The sequence below is a fragment of the Ranitomeya imitator genome, chromosome 3 (genome assembly GCF_032444005.1).
Source record: "Ranitomeya imitator isolate aRanImi1 chromosome 3, aRanImi1.pri, whole genome shotgun sequence".
Lineage (NCBI taxonomy): Eukaryota > Metazoa > Chordata > Amphibia > Anura > Dendrobatidae > Ranitomeya > Ranitomeya imitator.
The window spans coordinates 216,240,451-216,262,564 of record NC_091284.1 but is presented as its reverse complement, the minus strand read 5'-3'; the positions used below and the strand labels follow the sequence as shown (position 1 = coordinate 216,262,564).

The 22,114-nt window shown below is 42.4% G+C and overlaps 1 protein-coding gene across 1 annotated transcript in view; it reads right to left on the bottom strand.

Annotated features, from left to right (window-relative positions):
• The window catches only part of LOC138671579 (synaptonemal complex protein 1-like), a 122,109-nt gene that overhangs the window by 99,337 nt on the left and 658 nt on the right, over nt 1–22,114 (bottom strand). The window contains exon 2 of the mRNA XM_069759757.1: nt 3,266–3,376. Coding sequence (XP_069615858.1) covers nt 3,266–3,376 — 111 coding nt within the window. The remainder of the gene's footprint in view (nt 1–3,265; nt 3,377–22,114) is intronic.

The window sequence follows — 22,114 nt, the reverse complement described above, 5'->3', positions numbered from 1 at the left end:
CTTAATTTGAGGCCAGGTGGATTGTAGACCTGGGGACTTTGTACCCTATAGGATTGAACGAAAAAAAAAATATTTGCTTCCTTTTTGTAATCTCTGCCAGTTTTAATAACTGTTTTATGTTTTTATTGGGCGCGTTTGTCTTTCTAACTTCTTTCTTTCTTCAATCAAAGTAGATTATATGCATCTAATCTCTTCTCTTTGATACTACGAGGTGACAATTGAAATGGAGATGAATGATATAATGTAGATTGATCCAAAGACATTATATCTCGCAACTCTACACGCGATGGGATGTCCATTTGGAGATAAAGATACATTTCCTTTTGGAACTGCTAATCATTGTTAGTTATGATCTATATTTCCCCTCTGCCTCTGTATAGTTATATGTCCATCTCTATTCGTCTCCTTATACTTTCCCTCCCCTTTTTTCCCCTCTTTTTATCTCCTCCCCTCTTTATTTTCTCTCCTCCCTCCACCTTTAATATCAGAATCTAAACGGCATGACCATATATTATTTTTGTCTACACATGGGATTATCTATATGCTTATATTCCGCACCTGCTCTTTACACACATCACTATGAGCATACCCACTTGTTCACATATGATGCTTCAGCACTTTACCCGCAGGACAATTGCCGTCTCTAGCTTGATACGGCAGTCTATGGAACATTTTCTTTTAGGGCAGAGACAGACTGCTGTATTTCTCGTGCGAGAATCGCATCGTAAACCTCTCACTGGTTGTCGGCTCTCCTGAACTGAACTTGACAACTGCATAGAAATACATCACTCTGTCTTGCTCATGTCAAGAGTGATGCCAGGGCAGTCTGTGCAGTGCGATGCGATTCTCGCACAAGAAATACAGCCGTCTGTCTCTGCCCTTACTCATTATTTCACTCATACATTTTTTCCTCCTTTTGAGACCACGCTCATATATACATTCTCATTATCTCATTGTATCATTATGACACCCTCACCACACTCCGAATTTCACTTTTCTACTCTGCAACACCATTTTTTGTCCCAATATATACACACCAAAATGGTCGCTTACATTGGACACTGTAAAAATGGTGCCCTATATGCACATGCGCACTATGCCAAATGTCTCTGAATTTGTCAATGCCTCTTCCAAATACTGGGCGTGTCTGTGACCTGCACCTATGACAGGGGGATGGTGCTCCATGCGCTATGCAGAATTTGCTCATGAGCAAATAACAGAGATACAAAAGGACAACATGAGAATGCACTAGCCACTCTCCCCTTGAGAAAGAGTAACAGCGAAACGCACATCATGGCATTGGTGGCTGCGTGTGAGGTTCATTAACTTCACCATGGGTAACCACTATATTACATCTATGCCATATGTGGACTGATCAGTCTTTCACATTGAAATTAGGAAGTGGTTGCTCAAACGAATAGCATATATATTATATATTCTTTCTCCCCTTATCGTAGTTGTGCCTACATGACCCTAGATTTGAAACAATCGTTTTGTACAACTTCTGACCTGACACGCTTCAACACAAAGCAATTGGAGTACTGCTCACCCTAAACAGGTAAATAACATATTATTTAGCAAAAGTACTATACCACATAGCGCAGGTACCTATTTTTATAGTTTTATCATAATATTATAGATAGTTAAACTTCAGCACTCAGAAATATGTTGCAAAATGAAAGTTTATTTGACAAAAAAATAAACTTTAGGGTATAGAGTCTCACAGGTTTGCAACATACTGGTACTTCAGGGTGATGGCGTCTGGCATGTAGGAGTATGATGCCATCACCCTGATGTACCAGTACCTGCTCTTTTCTTACATTATTGAATTACCTATTGGTGTTCTATGTTGCAAACCTGTGAGACTCTATGCCCTACAGATATATCTTGATAAAGGCTGGAATTAGGCCGAAATGTCGATTTATCTATCTGAAATTCATTGGGCAACTTTGTGTTTTTTTTTTACAAATAATTTTCTTTTTTGCAACATATTTCTGAGTGCCGAAGTTTAACTTTCTATAGTCTTTCACATTGACATTCAATATTGCACTGCATGATCTTCTGTGTGGACTGACTAATTTCCTGTTTATTTGTTGCTTACTATTTTTTGCTTATTGTTTTATATGTATCATGATCCACAGTGATTGAGTCATTTATATTTCACTTCAGTCTTTTGAAAAATTGAACCTAATCAGTACCCCTTTTGTCTGCTATACTTTTACTCTGACTTCACCCCACCACATTTTTTCTTACTTGATTAAATCCTTCTTTGAATCCTTTCACATGTCCCATTTATGTTTGGTTCATCTTTTTTAAGATTTACTCACTAATAAATTTGTATATTTTTAATTCTCTTTTTTGAGTTGTGATTTTCTGAGTACTCTGCATCCTAATATTGGTCAACATCTCACTTAGAGATGACCAGACATAATGAAGAATGATCTCCACAGTGGTACTTAAGATAAAACAATTCTTTATTAATAAAGATTAAAAGACTAAATATGCATTATAAGAAGGGTACTTGGTCCAAAAAGAGGAACTACACTTCCATAGGATATTTCATAACAATGGCTGCAAAATGGAATATTGCCCCTGGTAATACACCTAAGTGAATAGCAAATATCTTGGTCTAAAACCAAAAACAGAGTACTAATACCGGTTGAAACACAAGATATGTGTATAACCAAAGAAGTCACTCTTGGCTCATTCCTAGGTAAACCAAAGTTTGTCACTGTGTATCTTAGTACGCTATGGCCAGTAGTGACAAAGTGTAAACAGTAGGTAAATAATTAAAGGTAATGTACCTGTTGTGCTACCACATGAAATACCTCGGCGTCCCTCTACCCCGACGCGCGTTTCGCAATGCTTCTTCGGGAGGTGTCCTAATATCGATTGTATGCTATAGTAGAACTCACCTACTTACTTATTTATATATGATGGGGAGACCAACATTGAGATATCTCTAGCCCCTATATTCATGTATATATGTTTTTTGGACATTTTCACTTAAAGCCCAGGGAGCAAATTCACTTTATTTCCCTTAGCAGTGTTCATGGCATGATTTCAGTCACTGCTCAGTGTATAGAGAGCAGCAGCTGTAGCAGCGCCCCCGACATTAACTGACATCCAGCTCATCAATAGTGCCGGCTGTCAGTCAGGGCCTAGGCCGCATCACTGGAAGTAAAAATAAAATGCCTACCTTTATTGTCTCATCCATGCAGAGACATTTTTTGGCTCAAATTATTTGTCACTGTTTTTAGATTACCTTGTGTTTTTCCATCAGGGCCATCATTTCTACAATTTTGTGCTGACATTTTATATCATTCTCTCTTTGCATCCGAAAAGCTTCCTCAGTTGATAACTTTAACCTTGCAACCTAAAAACAGTACAAAATGTGGCAGCATGATACTTAGTAGAAGGACGGCAAACAGAAAAAAATGACTAGTCATGCTACATGGCGTATATGTATATATATATATATATATATATATATATACACATACATATATATATATATTATATATATATATATACACATACAGAATATAAGACATATGTCTTAGGTCGTAGGCAGAAGAAGAGGGCAAAATTGGCCACGCACTCCTGCATAATCTGAAATTTACACCAACCTATGGCACATAGTCACTTTCAGAAATAACAATGCAGATATAGATCACTACCAATAACGAGGTAAAATATATATTCATATATATTCATACACATATATATCTATATATATAATTGTCTAAGGGTTTTTCCGTCTGTCTGTCTGTCTGTCTTGGAAATCCCTGCTCTCTGATTGGTCGAGGCCGCCAGGCCTCGACCAATCAGCAACGGGCACAGCGACGATGATGTCATAATGGTTGCCATGGCGACGATGATGTCATAAAGGTTGCCTCGACCAATCAGCAACGGGCACAGTCTGCCGCGAATTTTGGAATCATCATTGTCCATATATTACAGGGACATGCATATTCTAGAATACCCGATGCGTTAGAATCGGGCCACAATCTAGTATATATATAATTGCCTAAGGGTTTTTCCGTCTGTCTGTCTGTCTGTCCTGGAAATCCCGGCTCTCTGATTGGTCGAGGCCAGAGACCGGCACAGCATCGACGTAGAAATCCCGCGTCTCTGATTGGTCGAGGCCGCCAGGCCTCGACCAATCAGCAACGGGCACAGCGACGATGATGTCATAAAGGACGTAGACATCCTGCGTCTGATTGGTCGAGGCCGCCAGGCCTCGACCAATCAGCAACGGGCACAGCAACGATGATGTCATAATGGTTGCCATGGCGACGATGATGTCATAAAGGTTGCCTCGATCAATCAGCGACGGACACAGTCTGCCGCGAATTCTGGAATCATCATTGTCCAGGCCTCGACCAATCAGCAATGGGCACAGTATCGACGTAGATGTCATAATGGTTGCCATGGCAACGATGATGTCATTAAGGTTGCCGCAACCAATCAGCGACGGGCACAGTCTGCCGCGAATTCTGGAATCATCATTGTCCATATACTACGGGGACATGCATATTCTAAAAAACCCGATGCGTTAGAATCCAGGCCCGACACCCGGTACCCGACACCCTAGGCCAGTCCAGGCTAGACTATATGGGGGACTGAGGAGTGTATTATACTTTATGGAGGATTGAGGAGTGCATTATACTATATGGAGGACTAAGGAGTGTATCTATATATATATATATATATAATTGTCTAAGGGTTTTTCCGTCTGTCTGTCTTTCTGTCTGTCTGTCTGTCCTGGAAATCACACGTTTCTGATTGGTCGAGGCCGCCAGGCCTCGACCAATCAGCGACCGGCACAGCGACGATGATGTCATAAAGGACGTAGACATCCCGCTTCTCTGATTGGTCGAGGCCGCCAGGCCTCGACCAATCAGCAACGGGCACAGCAACGATGATGTCATAAAGGATGTAGAAATCCCACGTTTTTTGATTCAGCGATGGGCACAGTATCGACGTAGATGTCATAATGGTTGCCATGGCGACGATGATGTCATAAAGGTTGCCTCGACCAATCAGCGACGGGCACAGTCTGCCGCGAATTCTGTAATCATCATTGTCCATATACTACGGGGACATGAATATTCTAGAATACCCGATGCGTTAGAGGCCCGCCAGGCCTCGACCAATCAACGACGGGCACAGCATGGCGACGATGATGTCATAAAGGTTGCCTCGACCAATCAGCGATGGGCATAGTCTGCTGCGAATTCGCCTCGACCAATCAGCGACGGGCACAGTATCGACGTAGATGTCATAATGGTTGCCATGGCGACGATGATGTCATAAAGGTTGCCTCGATCAATCAGCGACGGACACAGTCTGCCGCGAATTCTGGAATCATCATTGTCCATATACTACGGGGACATGCATACTCTAGAATACCCGATGCGTTAGAATCGGGCCACAATCTAGTATATATGACATCTACCTTTATGACATCGTTGCCATGGCAACCATTATGACATCATCGTCGCTGTGCCCGTCACTGATTGGTCGAAGCAACCTTTATGACATCATTGTCGCCATGGCAACCATTATGACATCATCGTCGCTGTGCCCGTCGCTGATTGGTCGAAGCAACCTTTATGACATCATTGTCGCCATGGCAACCATTATGACATCATCGTCGCTGTGCCCGTCGCTGATTGGTCGAAGCAACCTTTATGACATCATTGTCGCCATGGCAACCATTATGACATCATCGTCGCTGTGCCCGTTGCTGATTTGTCGAGGCCTGGCGGCCTCGACCAATCAGAGATGTGGGATTTCCAGGACAGACAGACAGAAAGACAGACAGACAGACGGAAAAACCCTTAGACAATTATATATATAGATATATATAGAATATAAGACATAATTTCAGTTGTTTCACACGTTTTTGTTAAGTATATAATTCCACATGTGTTAATTCATAGTTTTGATGCCTTCAGTGTAAATGTACAATTTTCATAGTCATGAAAATACAGAAAAATCTTTAAATGAGAAGGTGTGTCCAAACTTTTGGTCTGTACTGTATGTATATATATATATATATATATATATATATATATATATATATACACATACATACAGTATACATACATACAGTATACAGTATACATACTGTATATATATATATATATATATATATATATATATATATATATATATACAGTACAGACCAAAAGTTTGGACACACCTTCTCATTTAAAGTTTTTTCTGTATTTTCATGACTATGAAAATTGTACATTTACACTGAAGGCATCAAAACTATGAATTAACACATGTGGAATTATATACTTGACAAAAACGTGTGAAACAACTGAAATTATGTCTTATATTCTAGGTTCTTCAAAGAACCTTTCTTCAAAGAACCTTTTGCTTTGATGACTGCTTTGCACACTTTTGGCATTCTCTTGATGAGCTTCAAGAGGTAGTCACCGGGAATGGTCTTCCAACAATCTTGAAGTAGTTCCCAGAGATGCTTAGCACTTGTTGGCCCTTTTGCCTTCACTCTGCGGTCCAGCTGACCCCAAACCATCTTGATTGGGTTCATGTCTGGTGACTGTGGAGGCCAGGTCATCTGGTGTAGCCCCCCATCACTCTCCTTATTGGTCAAATAGCCCTTACACATCCAGGAGGTGTGTTTGGGGTCATTGTCCTGTTGAAAAATAAATGATGGTCCAACTAAGTGCAAACCAGATGGCATAGCATGCCGCTGCAAGATGCTGTGGTAGCTATGCTGGTTCAGTATGCCTTTAATTTTGAATAAATCCCCAACAGTGTCACCAGCAAAGCACGCCCACACCATCACACCTCCTCCTCCATGCTTCACGGTGGGAACCAGGTATGTAGAGTCGATCCGCTCACCTTTTCTGCGTCGCAGAAAGACACGGTGGTTGGAACCAAAGATCTCAAATTTGGACTCATCAGACCAAATCACAGATTTCCACTGGTCTAATGTCCATTCCTTGTGTTCTTTAGCCCAAACAAGTCTCTTCTGCTTGTTGCCTGTCCTTAGCAGTGGTTTCCCAGCAGCTATTTTACCATGAAGGCCTGCTGCACAAAGTTTCTTCTTAACAGTTGTTGTAGAGATGTGTCTGCTGCTAGAACTCTGTGTGGCATTGACCTGGTCTCTAATCTGAGCTCCTGTTAACCTGCAATTTCTGAGGCTGGTGACTCGGATAAACTTATCCTCAGAAGCAGAGGTGACTCTTGGTCTTCCTTTCCTGGGGAGGTCCTCGTGTGAGCCAGTTTCTTTGCAGCGCTTGATGGTTGTTGCCACTGCACTTGGGGACACTTTCAAAGTTTTCCCAATTTTTCAGACTGACTTACCTTAATTTCTTAAAGTAATGATGGCCACTCGTTTTTCTTTACTTAGCTGCTTTTTTCTTGCATTAATACAAATTGTAACAGTCTATTCATTAGGACTATCAGCTGTGTATCCACCAGACTTCTGCACAACACAACTGATGGTCCCAACCCCATATATAAGGCAAGAAATCCCACTTATTAAACCTGACAGGGCACACCTGTGAAGTGAAAACCATTCCCGGTGACTACGTCATGAAGCTCATCAAGAGAATGCCAAGAGTGTGCAAAGCAGTCATCAAAGCAAAAGGTGGCTACTTTGAAGAACCTAGACTATAAGACATAATTTTAGTTGTTCACAATTTTTCAATTTTTTGTTAAGTATATAATTCCACATGTGTTAATTCATAGTTTTGATGCCTTCAGTGTAAATGTACAATTTTCATAGTCATGAAAATACAGAAAAATCTTTTAATGAGAAGGTGTGTCCAAACTTTTGGTCTGTATTATATATATATATATATATATATATATATACCGTATATATATATATATATATGTGTGTATATATATATATATATATATATATATATGTATATTAATTATATAAAAGATTATATATTATATAAAAGATGGCTGACTGACTAAATACTTTTTTGCCCCACTGTGTATATATATATATATATATATATATATATATATATATATATATATATATATATATATATATATATATATATATATATATATATATATACACTGCACATAAATTCCTTTTGAACTTAGTCTGAAATGTAAAAGCACATTTTAATTATAAGGGATTGTTTCAATTAGTGATGACCAAATATGCTCGGAATAAGATGTTATCCGAGCATGCTCGTGTGCTAACCGAGTGACTTTAGTGTGCTTCAATAAAATGTTTGAGGCCCCTGCGCATGCATGTCTTGTGACTGTTCGACAGCTGCAGCACATGCAGGGATTGTCTAACAAACATGGAATTCCCTTCATGTGTCGAACTGCCATAGCGAAACTCGAACATATTTTTCGAGCATGACAAAGACACTCGGTTAGGTTACTTTCACACTAGTGTCGGTACGGGGCCGTCGCGCTGCGTCGGTCCGACGTACCGATGCATACTGTGCAAGCGCTGCACAACGGGGGCAGCGGATGCATTTTTCCAGCGCATCCGTTGCCCCATTGTGAGTTGCGGGGAGGTGGGGGCGGAGTTCTGGCCACGCATGCGCGGTCGGAAATGGCGGACACAATGCAGCAAAAAAGTTACATGTAACGCTTTTTGCTGCCGACGGTCCGCCACAGCACGACGGTTGCGACGTGTGGCAAAGAGTCGCAATGCGTCGCTAATGTTAGTCAATGGAGAAAAAACAAAAATTGCTTGCAGGATGCGTTTTTTCTCCTAATCGATGCATTGCGACGTGCAGTGCACAACGCTAGTGTGAAAGTAGCTTTAGCACACGAACATGTTCGGATAACACCTTATCCAAGCACGTTCGCTCATCACTAGTTTTAATAAATTAAACTAAGCTCTAGTTATACATTTAGACATTATAGAAGAATCCTCTATATCAACCACACGGTGAACAGCAGTGATAGCCAAAACAAAACAAACAAAATTGCAAAGTAGTTTACGACCACATATGTTTTTGGCCTGAAAAAATAATCCAGTGCCAACCACTGCGTGTCTCCCTTGCGTCTTTTGTATGGCCTTTGCCTGTGCTCCTGCTCTTTTATCTGTCAAATTTCATACAGGCATAACAGCAGCAGATTTCAGTTTGGTTGTGCAAACCATTGGACCTATGGCAGATGTAATTCAGTGTGGGAGGTGAGGTAGAAGAAATTCCAGAACTGCTAGTGCCAGCAGACTGTTGAATAAAAAAGACTCACTGAAAAGAGAAGATGGCAAGTTTCACAGCACATGAATCTGTTACTAGCTGCAGAAATGGTTTTAGATACACCAACCAAACTCACGAAAAAAAGAAGTCAAAATGTCCCATAAAATTGCAAACTTTATTAAATATCAATTAAAAAAATATATAAAGCAGGTACAACGGCATGATTGGAGGGATGAATAGTGCCCACAGTGGTCGTAGGCAGAAAAAGAGGGCAAAATTGGCCACGCACTCCTGCATAATCCGAAATTTACACCAAACTATGGCACATAGTCACTTTCAGAAATAACAATGCAGATATATATCACTACCAATAACGTGGTACAACCTCATAGTACATACCTATGGAATGCAGGAGTGGACGGCCAGAAGCTGGGCTTAGTTTAGGTGTAAATTTCTGATTATGCAGGAATGTGTGGCCAATTTTGCCCTCTTTTTCTGCCTACGACCACTGTGGGCACTATTCATCCCTCCAATCATGCCGTTGTACCTGCTTTATATATATATTTTTAATTGATATTTAATAAAGTTTGCAATTTTATGGGACCTTTTGACTGCTTTTTTTCGTGAGTTTGGTTGGTGTATATATATATATTTGCAGTTGGGCCTTATTTGGTCTGTACTTACATGTAGATTATAGATTACATATTATGCAAATTTGGTATTATCCTATTTAACCCCTTTTGGGGTACTCTACATGTAGTATGCTTGCTACAACTATTTTTTGTTTTAGAAATGGTTTTAGGAAGTGGGAAAGGTCTTTGTCTTTGCTCTTGCTTTCCTGTCTGTCAAACTACTTGAAGACATAATAGAGCAGTAGGTTTCAGTTTGGTTACGCAAACCATTAGATTATGGCAGGTGTAATTCATACTGGTAAGCAAGGGAAAAGAAGTTCCAGCATTCCTGCTGCCAGCAGAATGTTGATGAAGAAAGATTCGCTAAAAAGGTTGGTAAGTTTTGCAGCACAATAATTAGGACAGTTTCTAGTCATATTAGACTGATATGTGCACTAAAGGCAATTTTGTAGGGTTGTCTACTACTTTTGAAAAGCTTTCTCAATGGGCTCAGGGTGCTTAAAAAAAACAACTACAAGACCGATGCTGCTCCATCGTTCGGCTGCCGGAGTCCTTTGTCAGGGCTCATGAAGGGACGCTAGGATGACACCTATACAGTGTCTACAAGTAGTATTCAACCCCCTGCAGATTTAGCAGGTTTACACAATTGGAATTACCTTGGCATTGTGACATTTGGACTGTAGATCAGCCTGGAAGTGTGAAATGCACTGCAGCAAAAAATAATGTTATTTTTTATTTTTTTTTAAATTGTGAAAAGTCTTTTCAGAGGGTCATTTATTATTCAACCCCTCAACCCACCAGAATTCTGTTTGGTTCCCCTAAAGTATTAAGAAGTAGTTCAGGCACAAAGAACAATGAGCTTCACATGTTTGGATTAATTATCTCTTTTTCCAGCCTTTTCTGACTATTTAAGACCCTCCCCAAACTTGTGAACAGCACTCATACATGGTCAACATGGGAAAGACAAAGGAGCATTCCAAGGCCATCAGAGACAAGATCGTGGAGGGTCACAAGGCTGGCAAGGGGTACAAAACCCTTTCCAAGGAGTTGGGCCTACCTGTCTCCACTGTTGGGAGCATCATCCGGAAGTGGAAAGCTTATGGAACTACTGTTAGCCTTCCATGGCCTGGACAGCCTTTGAAAGTTTCCTCCCGTGCCGAGGCCAGGCTTGTCCGAAGAGTCAAGGCTAACCCAAGGACAACAAGGAAGGAGCTCCGGGAAGATCTCATGGCAGTGGGGACATTGGTTTCAGTCAATACCATAAGTAACGTACTTCACCGCAATGGTCTCCGTTCCAGACGAGCCCGTAAGGTACCTTTACTTTCAAAGCGTCATGTCAAGGCTCGTCTACAGTTTGCTCATGATCACTTGGAGGACTCTGAGACTGACTGGTTCAAGGTTCTCTGGTCTGATGAGGCCAAGATCGAGATCTTTGGTGCCAACCACACACGTGACGTTTGGAGACTGGATGGCACTGCATACGACCCCAAGAATACCATCCCTACAGTCAAGCATGGTGGTGGCACCATCATGCTGTGGGGCTGTTTCTCAGCCAAGGGGCCAGGCCATCTGGTCCGCATCTATGGGAAGATGGATAGCACGGCCTACCTGGAGATTTTGGCCAAGAACCTTCGCTCCTCCATCAAGGATCTTAAGATGGGTCGTCATTTCATCTTCCAACAAGACAATCACCCAAAGCACACAGCCAAGAAAACCAAGGCCTGGTTCAAGAGGCAAAAAATCAAGGTGTTGCAGTGGCCTAGTCAGTCTCCTGACCTTAACCCAATTGAAAACTTGTGGAAGGAGCTCAAGATTAAAGTCCACATGAGACACCCAAAGAACCTAGATAACTTGGAGAAGATCTGCATGGAGGAGTGGGCCAAGATAACTCCAGAGACCTGTGCCGGCCTGATCAGGTCTTATAAAAGACGATTATTAGCTGTAATTGCAAACAAAGGTTATTCCACAAAATATTAAACCTAGGGGTTGAATAATAATTGACCCACATTTTTATGTTTAAAATTTATAAAAATTTAACTGAGCAACAAAACTTTTTGGTTTGTAAGATTTATGCATCTGTTAATAAATCCTGCTCTCGTTTGAAGTTTGAAGGCTCTAACTTATTTGCATCTTATTAAACCTGCTAAATCTGCAGGGGGTTGAATACTACTTGTAGGCACTGTATATACTACCACAACTGTTTTCTAAAACCTAAAACTCTTCCCACATTGATAGTTCTGCTTCATGTTACTTGTCTTACACACACACTACATTATATCCACAGTACATTCCTTTACTGTTTGATGAGCCCACAACCCTCAACACACAGTATTATGCACCCACTGCTCTTCCAAGCAGTATAATGATCCAGAAGCTCACCCACACACAGTTTGATGCACTTACCCCCACACACACACTATGATGCTTTCACACTACATTCCTCCACACTTAGTAGGGAGCTTTGTGTGGATAATTTTGTGTGTGGGGCGCTGTGATGCCCCCACATACAAAATGATCCACACAAAGCTCCCTACACACTATGATGCCCCCACAAACTCCTCCACAGAGTATGATGTACCCCACAGCTCCCCACACATAGTATGATGGTCCATGGGGGATTCCCTGTTGAGAGGAACAGAGGCCGCTATCTGCAGACTGGATATAACCTCAAGAGAAATGTGCTGTCTTCCTGGTGCAACAATTAAAGATGTGTCTGACAGGATATCAGGACTCTTCAGACCTACAGACGACCACCCATTCCTGTTAATACATGTGGGGACAAACGACACCACAAGAAAGGACCTGGAAACCATCTGCAGTGACTTTGAAAACTTAGGTAAGAAAGTGAAAGAACTGGGAGCGCAGGTGGTCTTCTCTTCCATCCTCCCAGTGGATGGCCATGGAACAAGGAGGTGGAATAAGATTCTGCAGGTGAACAACTGGCTACGTCGATGGTGCCATCAGCAAGGATTTGGATTTCTGGATCACGGAGTGAATTACCTATACGATAGACTATTTGCTAGAGATGGGGTGCACCTTATAAAGACTGGAAAACATGTATTTGGTAGTCGCCTTACTACACTCATCAGGAGAGCTTTAAACTAGAATAATGTGGGAAGGGAAGCAAAAGGCCAGAAAAAGCCATACACCTGACAAATACTATTGAAAACTCTGCTATTAGAAGTGGAAAGGAAGAACAAAGACAAAAAAATGGAAATAATAAGAATATTGGAGGAAGAGAAACCAATCACAAACTAAAATGTTTCTATACAAATGTATAAAGCATGGGCAACAAACAAGGAGAATTGGAACTATTAACACAGGAGAAGAAATATGACGTCATTGGAATCAGTGAAACTTGGTGGGACGATACACATGATTGGAATACAAGGCTAGAAGGATACAACTTATTTGCAAGAAACAGACTTGATAAACGAGGAGGAGGTGTCGCTTTGTATTTTAGAAAAGCGTATATCTGCACAGAGATTGAAGCTTCAGAGACTGGGAGTTTTGTGGAAACTGTTTGGGTAAGAATACAGAGAGAACAACGGAAAGGACACCATTATAGGCATTTACTACAGGCCGCCTGTGTAAGCTGAAGATATGGATGAACTCTTTATGCATCAAATGGCCAAGTTCTCCAAAAAATATGACATAGTGGTCATGGGAGATTTGAACTATCCAGACATTTGTTGGGAATCTCCCTCAGGCAAAACTAACAGGTCAAGCAAATTCTTATCCTCTCTTGCTGATAACTTTATCTTCCAAAATATAAAGGTACCTTCACACTGAGCAACTTTAGAATGATAATGATAGCGATCCGTGACGTTGCAGCGTCCTGGATAGCGATATCGTTGTGTTTGAAACGCAGCAGCGATCAGGATCATGCTGTGACATCGCTGGTCGGAGCTAGAAGGCCAGAACTTTATTTCGTCGCTGGATCACCCGCTGACATCGCTGAATCGGTGTGTGTGATGCCGATCCAGCGATGTGTTCACTTGTAACCAGGGTAAACATCGGGTTACTAAGCGCAGGGCCGCGCTTAGTAACCCGATATTTACCCTGGCTACCACTGTAAATGTGAAAAAAAAAAACACTACATACTTACATTCCGGTGTCTGTCGCGTTCCCCGGCGTCAGCTTCCCTGCACTGTGTCAGCGCCAGCCGGCCGTAAAGAAGAGCACAGCGGTGACGTCACCGCTCTACTTTACGGCCGGCGCTTACACAGTGCAGGGAAGCTGATGTCGGGGGACGCGACAGACACCGGAATGTAAGTATGTAGTGTTTTTTTGTTTTTTTTTACATTTACAATGGTAACCAGGGTAAACATTGGGTTACTAAGCGCGCCCTGCGCTTAGTAACCCGATGTTTACCCTGGTTACCCGGGGACTTCGGCATCGTTGGTTACTGGAAAGCTGTCTGTGTGACAGCTCTCCAGCGACCACACAATGACTAAACAGCAACGTTGCAGCGATCGGCATTGTTGTCTATATCGCTGCAGCGTCGCTTAATGTGATGGTACCTTAAGGGAGAAAACAAGGGGATCTGCTACCTTGGATCTAATCCTTATAAACAGGGAGGAAAAGGTTGAGGAGAAGAGTAGCTGGGACCCTAGGAGGTAGCAACCATGCTATTTTAGAATTTTGGATAACTAGAGGAGGAAGACCTGTGAAGACACAGTCTTTAAGGTTAGATTTCAGAAAGGTAGATTTTAAGGGACTCAGAAAGAGAATCGGAGGGATCCAATGGCTGGATATCCTTAAGGACAAAAATGTCCAGGAAGGATGGGAAATCTTGAAAAATGAGATTCTCAAAGCACAATCGTTAACAATTCCAAAAAGACGGAAGAATAAAAAGAATTTAAGGAAACCAGGATGGATGAACACAGAACTTAAACACATGCTTAAAAGGAAGAAAGAAATGTTTATCAAATGGAAAGAGGGAGGCATATCTAAAAAATAATATAATGCTGTCTGCAGAACTAAAGCTGACAATGAATTAAGGCTTGCAAGACATGTCAAAGCAATGAAAAAGAATTTTGGGGATATGTCAAAAGTAAAAGAAAAGTCAAAGATGCTATAGGATTTTTACGGGATGAAAATGATGAAATGGTAAGAAAGGATGTTGAAAAGGCCGAACTTTTAAATTCCTATTTTGCATTTGTTTTCTCTCAGAAAGGAATTGTAACATGAACTGATCTTCACTGTCCTATTAAAGGAATAGAAGAATCCAGGATATCTATAAACAGAAAGATAGTGACGAAACACTTAGCTAACATAAATGGATTCAAGTCTCCAGGTCCAGATGAATTACACCACAGAGTACTGAAGGAGATAGCAGAAGACATTTTTGAACCACTCTCCATAATCTTTGAAAATTCTAGGAGAACAGGAGAAGTCCCAGAAGACTGGAGAAGAGCAAATGTTGTTCCTATAGTCAAAAAGGGGAAGAAGGTGGACCCAGGGAACTATAGGCCGGTGAGTCTGACTTCTATTCCAGGCTGTTGGCCCTCGTCAGTGTGAAGCATGAGAACTGATTTGGCTAGGTGAGAGGCTCTGGACTGGGGTCTAAGGGGTAACATTTCTCTTTATGGAGAGTGACATACCAGCTGGCTTGTCAAGGTAAGGAGGCTTATTCGCCGTGCAATGTTCCTCTGGGATATTAAATATGCAAATTGCCTCTTTTGAGAAAAAGAGGACTTGAACTCTATAGCGCCACCTATTGGAAGTAGCGATCCTACAAGTCACAATCAACTCTTTAACAAGTCGTGCAATATGACTTAGGATAAAAGCCAAATCAGTATCCCCAGATAATTCTGTTCCCCCCTGATATGGTATCCTCATCATTGTTTTGTTTTTAAAGTGCTTTTATATTTCTTTGAATATAGGGGATTTTGTTTGGTGGTCTAATTACAGTTGGTCACTTTTGAGATATATATGGCTGTGGTGGGTTATTTTTACCTCTCCCATTGGTCTCTTGATCACTTTAACATATTAATATGCTCCAGTTATGTGCTGGTTTTCACTGTTTAGGTCAGGGGCTGGTTGGCTCTTGGATGGTTAATCTGCCTGTGCTTGCTTTCCAGGTCACCTTGACAACCTATAGTGGTTGCGGGGACGCAGATCCACTGGTGGTTCTTGCGCTTGCGCTCTGGCGTCTGATATACCCACGCTGGGACGTTGGGATGTGAACGCTCTAGCGGCGACGCTGCTGCATCTCCGATGGGTGGTTGGCGTTAGGGGTGTGACGATCGCGTCGCCGTTGGGCCGGTTTGCACCGCGTTTTGCGATGCGGCTGGTCCCAGCGATGATGCGCTTGCGCGCACTTGTGGGCGTTCTTCCGCCCTTTGGAGTAGGTAGTTGCGTCGCTGCTGGGCGGGCTCTTCCTGCGGTCATGTGCTGTGGGCTGTCTGTTGCCATGACGCGCAGCTATGTGCACCAGGGGGACTCTGGGCAGTCTGCGATCCTGCTGCTTGTCGGATGTGTGACGCAGGATGATGACGCAGGTATGATACATGATGTAAGCAGTTACCTGATTTGTTATTCAGGCTATACCTTGGAACATTGGAAGACTGGATAGGCTGACTCTGTTTTTTGGCGCCAACCACATAAGAGATCCGGATTGGTTGTGATGATTACTCCAGGGGCTACATCATTGGTGCCTAGTGACCATGGCTACGAGAATGCTGAAGTCTGACTGGCTAGACAGAAAATAAACACTGTAATATCGGTATACAATGTATATATTCCGCCATGATTTTCATCATCCTCTACAATGTGGGCGGTCTTTTGTCCACTTTTAATGTTTGATGTATTGTTTGATCTGTGTTATTTGTAATACATTTTAGTAATTAGTGGCTGGTTGGTGATTGGTGCCCTGCGTGGTATCCACACCATTTAAGCCGGCACTGTGTACCTTGCTGTATGCTTGAAAAAGACCAGGGTACTGGTCGAAACGTCGCGTTTTCATGGCTCAATAAAGTTTGTTTGAGATTACGATACCTGACTGGAGCGCTGTTCATCTTCTCTTGGACTATTTGGAATATCCAGGCTGGTTCCCTGGACAAAGAACGAGCGCCCCCTGAGTGAGTGCTGTCAGCCCTACCTTTTTTCTACTATATGTTCGGGCGTGTGTCTCCTGCGGCAAAGGCAAGTCTCCTCGTCAACGGCCACCTGGGTTGCTTTACCCCCTGCCAGTGGCAGACAGGCCCTGGGAGATCCACCCGCGGCTATTAACCAGTTAAATGCCGCTGTCAAACTCTGACAGCAGCATTTAACAAACACTTCTGGCAATCGCGCCGGAAATATGCTAGACCAGTGAACCGTGTCACTTGATTGCGGGTTACCAATGTGTTGGCATGACAACCTGAAGTCTCCTGGAGCGCTCTATGGTTGTCAGTGCCAGCTAGCTGTGAGCACCACCCAGTGGTCGCGCTCATAGCAAGTGAGTAATTCTGCTATATAGAGGCGATCTGATGATTGCCTCTATGTAGCAGAGCCGATCGGGTTGTGGCAGCTTCTAGTCTCCCATGGAGACTATTGAGGCATGCCAAAAGTAAAAATATATATAAGTTCAAATCACCCCCCTTCTGCCCCATTCAAAATAAAACAGAAAAAAAAACTCAAATATGCACATATTTGGTAACTCCCCATTCAGAATTGCCCGATCTATTAATAAAAAAAAGGATTAATCTGATTGCTAAACGGCATAGCGAGAAAAAAAGTAAAAACGCCAGAATTAAGTTTTTTTGGTCACTGCGATATTGCATTAAAATGCAATAACGGGAGATCAAAAGATCGTATCTGTATCAAAATGGTATAATTAAATCGGCAGCTCAGCATGCAAAAAATAAGCCCTCATCCAGCCCAAGATCATGAAAAATGTAGATGCCATGGTTATCGTAAAATGGCGCAATTTTTTTAAACAAAGTTTGGAATTTTTTTTCACCACTTAGTTAAAAAAGAAACTAGACATATTTGGTGTCTACGAACTCATAATGACAGGTCAGTTTTAGCATTTAGTGAATCTAGTAAAAAACAAACAAAAAACAAGTGTGGGATTGCAGCTTTCATTTAAAACTACAACTCGTCCCACAAAAACAAAGCCCTCAAATGGCCATATTGACGAAAAATAAAAAAAGTTATGGCTCTGGGAAGAAGGGGAGCGCAAAACAAAAACACAAAAAGCTCCGGGGGTTATGGCGTTAAATAGTCACTTGATGCATCAGCTGACTGTCGGTGATAGAGCAATATATGTTGACCAAACCTGGAGTAAGGAGCTCTCTGGTTGCAGTGGTGAATCTGCTGGTTTTGTGGAGTTCCATGTCCTGGTACCTTTCTTCTGCTGTGCTATGTTTGCAGCAGAGAAAGTTGTTTATCTAATTGTGGAGTTTTTACCTTGTCCGTCTTGTGTTTGTCACTGTCCCCTGTGTTTGTACAATCTGCAGTGGTGAGGCTAGCGCCCTTGCCAGCCAGTGCATTAGCCAGGGCAGTGTGAGGTGACAATGAGAGACGAGGTTCGTGATGGCATCGGGGGAAAGCACCCACTTAGGGCAATAGGGGAGTGCAGGTTGGAGCAGGTGTCCATCCCTCATTCCCTATTGGTAGGGCCTTCATCTCCCCAATTCCATCCCGTTGAGTGTTTGTTGCCGCTGACCGACCCCCCATTGGGTCTTTACATTTCATGACAATACCCCTACAGTCCCCACCACACATTATGATAACCCCACAGACACCCCCAACAGTAAGATGCCAACACAGCTCCTCACACACAGTATGGTGACCCCACAGCCCCCTACAAACAGTATGATATCCCTATAGTCCCCTACAAACAATATAATGTCACCACACAGTATGATTCCTCACAGCTTCCTCTCACATTATTATGGCAAACATCACACAGTATGTCTCCAACACACAGTATGATGACCCCACAGTAAATTCCCCTACGCATAGTATAATGCCCTCACAGCCCAGTCCAAAAACAGTATTATGCCCCAACAGTACATTTCCCAACATATGGTATGATGAATTCACAAGCCCCAACAGAAAAAAATGCCACCACAGTTTGTACACACGATCAGCTCTGCTACATCATCACTCACATAGCTCTGCTACATCAAGACACATACACACAGATATCACATACAGCTAAAACTGAGACAAACCCTTGAACCCTCATTACAGCTTCCCAAATATGAAACAGTCCTGCTGGATATGGGATGTTTGGAAGATATGAAATACATTTGCATGCATTGATCTCTTAGTAGGACTCCACTCATACTTTATAGGGACTGACCCCTTTAGAATATGGTTTTAAATTACCTTCATTATAAGTTGGAGCCAAAAGAGATTTAGTCTCCCTAATGGGTGAATGATCAGATATATTCCTAGTTAGATACTGTACATTAGATATGAGAGGTATCATAGTCGCTGACCTGACTGTCAAGTCTATTCTAGAAAGTGTATGATGAGGAGTAACATGAGTATTCTTTGGCCAGAGGTTTTTTCCTCCAAGTATCACTATAACCATCTCAGATAGAACCTGTGCTTGTGACATATGGGTGGCTGGTTCAGCAATGTTGCCTTTGTGAAATTTATCCCAGTGGGGATGGAAGCAGTCGTTAAAGTCGCCAGTTAAATTCACTAGGCTATGAGAAGGCTATAAAAAGTTCAGAATCTTTAAATATCTCTCCAATATATGGAGGTGGAATATATAATGCTACCAGAATTATGGACAGATTGTGTGTAAAACAGCAGGAGCATACGAATTTCACATCCACATCTATTAAAAATGTGGTGCATTTAAATTAAAATTGTACCAAATACACTAATCTCTAGAGCATGAGTGGAAAATACCAAATGACATTCTTGACTTGCCCAACAACACTGGACTGTGTATATTTTGTTTAAAAATTGGATGAGTTTTGGATAAGCAAATTATAGCTGCCTGAAAAGTGACCAAGGTTGTTTAAGTGAATGAGTAAAATACCATACCAATACAGGTAATCAAATTTGGGGTTATTTAGTTTAGAAAAACATATGCTTAGGTGTGATCTTTTTACAATGTACAAATACATGATGAGGCAATACAAGGATCTTTCTAATGATCTTTTGACACGTAGGCCTGCAATGGTAACAAGGGGGTATGTGGAGATATGAGGGTCAGTGGGTGCTCTCGGCCGCTAGCCTGGCTGTGTTTAGAAAGACCACATGGTCCAGGGGTCACCCCACTGAATGCCCGCATTCCTTCCCCATGGGCAGAAAACTACTCAGACAACATAGGATGTCATGCTGTAACCGTAGGAACACAGGATAAAAGGGACCCTATACTGTCTAGAAACTAGGGACATCCCTAGTCTATCCCTAACCAAAGGTTACTCCTGAAGGTAGAGATGCCCAGTTCTCATACCTCTCTGTGCTGCTACAAAAACCTATGCATCTTCCACTCTCCCCCAGAGAGGGAATGGGCAGGGTATAAGGGGTAACCCTGGATGGACAGACAGGGGCAAACCAAGGCACAATCAAATGACAGGCACACTGGATAAAATACAAAGGGAAGATGAAATCACAGTAATGGAGCAGAAAAGCTACACAAAGAAACGCCAACAAGGGGAAGGAAGGTATACACAACACAACAAACCGCATGCAACTATCTCAAGACGACAAGAGCAACACTCGAGAACCAACTTCTCCAATGCAGCAAAGAACAGAATTAAGATTCTATTGCTCCCATGGAGGGAAGCCAAACACAGGTTTATATAATGGAAGGGTGTGGTTCCAATAAGCAGCACAGCAAATAGACCATGAGGAACTCTAAACCCTTTCCATGCCACAAGAAACCTGTTAACTCATGAATGGCCATTTAAAGAGCACCTGTGTTCAGCCTATCACCGCAATCTTCTAATCTCTATGAAGCACAGGTCCCAGCAGAATGTGGCACATTCATGACACAGGGTGAGAGTACCACACTCCAGTAAGACTTTATTAGATTACCATCAGTTAACTGCATATAGTACATACTCAGCAAGTACACGAGATGGGGCAAATAACTGTCTCACCCTTCCGCTGGGTCGCCAGTAATTAGAACCTCTGCAACTTTGGGGCATGCGGGCCTAACTACCCCAGCCAGTAGTACCCTGCTTTTGGTGGGCACACACAGAGAGGAGATAGCAGCAAGCTTGAAATTATGACCACCATCTTGAAATTATTAATATGTCCGTAATTTTTAGTTTCTCAATTGACCAAAAATATTATCTGAGGAGGTTGGCCTACTGATGAAATGATACGTTTTCCAAAGACAGGCAGACCATTGAACACCAGAGCCCACAGACATGTCAGAGTATCGCATCCCTGTAAAGTGTGATCTCTATTTTATGTTTCAGTATATTGTTAGCTTTGACCTGCAGCACTCAACTTTTGTGTGTAAACATTGCGATTCTTTACTTTAGGTGTAGAGAGACAGCGGCGGCAAGTGATACCAGCCATTGCCACCAGTACCCCATCTTCTGACACCAGTGGGAGCCCACAGTCCGTGACATCACGTAAGTTAACAATCATTGATTGCTTTTTTGTTTAACAAGCATACGGGACATAAGAGGGTAGCTGAAATATTTGAAGACATTACCGGCGCAGTAATGACCAGGCGGCCTACCACACCTCCACCATCTGTTGCGACCATGCACCCCTGTGAAGTGTGATATTAATTTTCAGTTTCAGTATATTGTTAGCTTTGATCTGCAGCACTCTACATGTGTTTTTAAAGATTGCGTATGTTTACTTTATGTGTAGAGAGACAGCGGCGGCAACGGATACCAGCCATAGCCAGCAGTACAACACCTTCCACCAGCAGTGGGAGCCCACAGCCCGGGACGTCACGTAAGTTAACAATCATTGATTGCAATTATTTTACCTGCATACGTGACATAAGAGGGTAGCGGAAATATTTGAATACATTACAGACGCAGTAATGACCCAGCGGCCTACCACGCCTCCACCATCTTTAGAGAGCAGACGGCCTCGCACCCCTACACCACCCTCAACACCTCCCTTCCGCCACTCCTCTTCCTCCCCCGGGTCGGCGGCATTCTCCCCAGAAGCTACCATACGTAAGTGACCAAAACAGCGAGCGCTTCCCAACGGCGTGTTCCATAGTTAACCAGATCTGTTCTTATTTCCTTTTAGGTGCTGCAGCAGTGGCCAGATCGCTGGGATGGGAAATAAGCAGCTCTGGTTCTGGCAATGAAGAACCGGCGTCCCTTCTCCGTAAGTATCAAGATAATACGAGTGATTATCTGCGGGATGTCACAA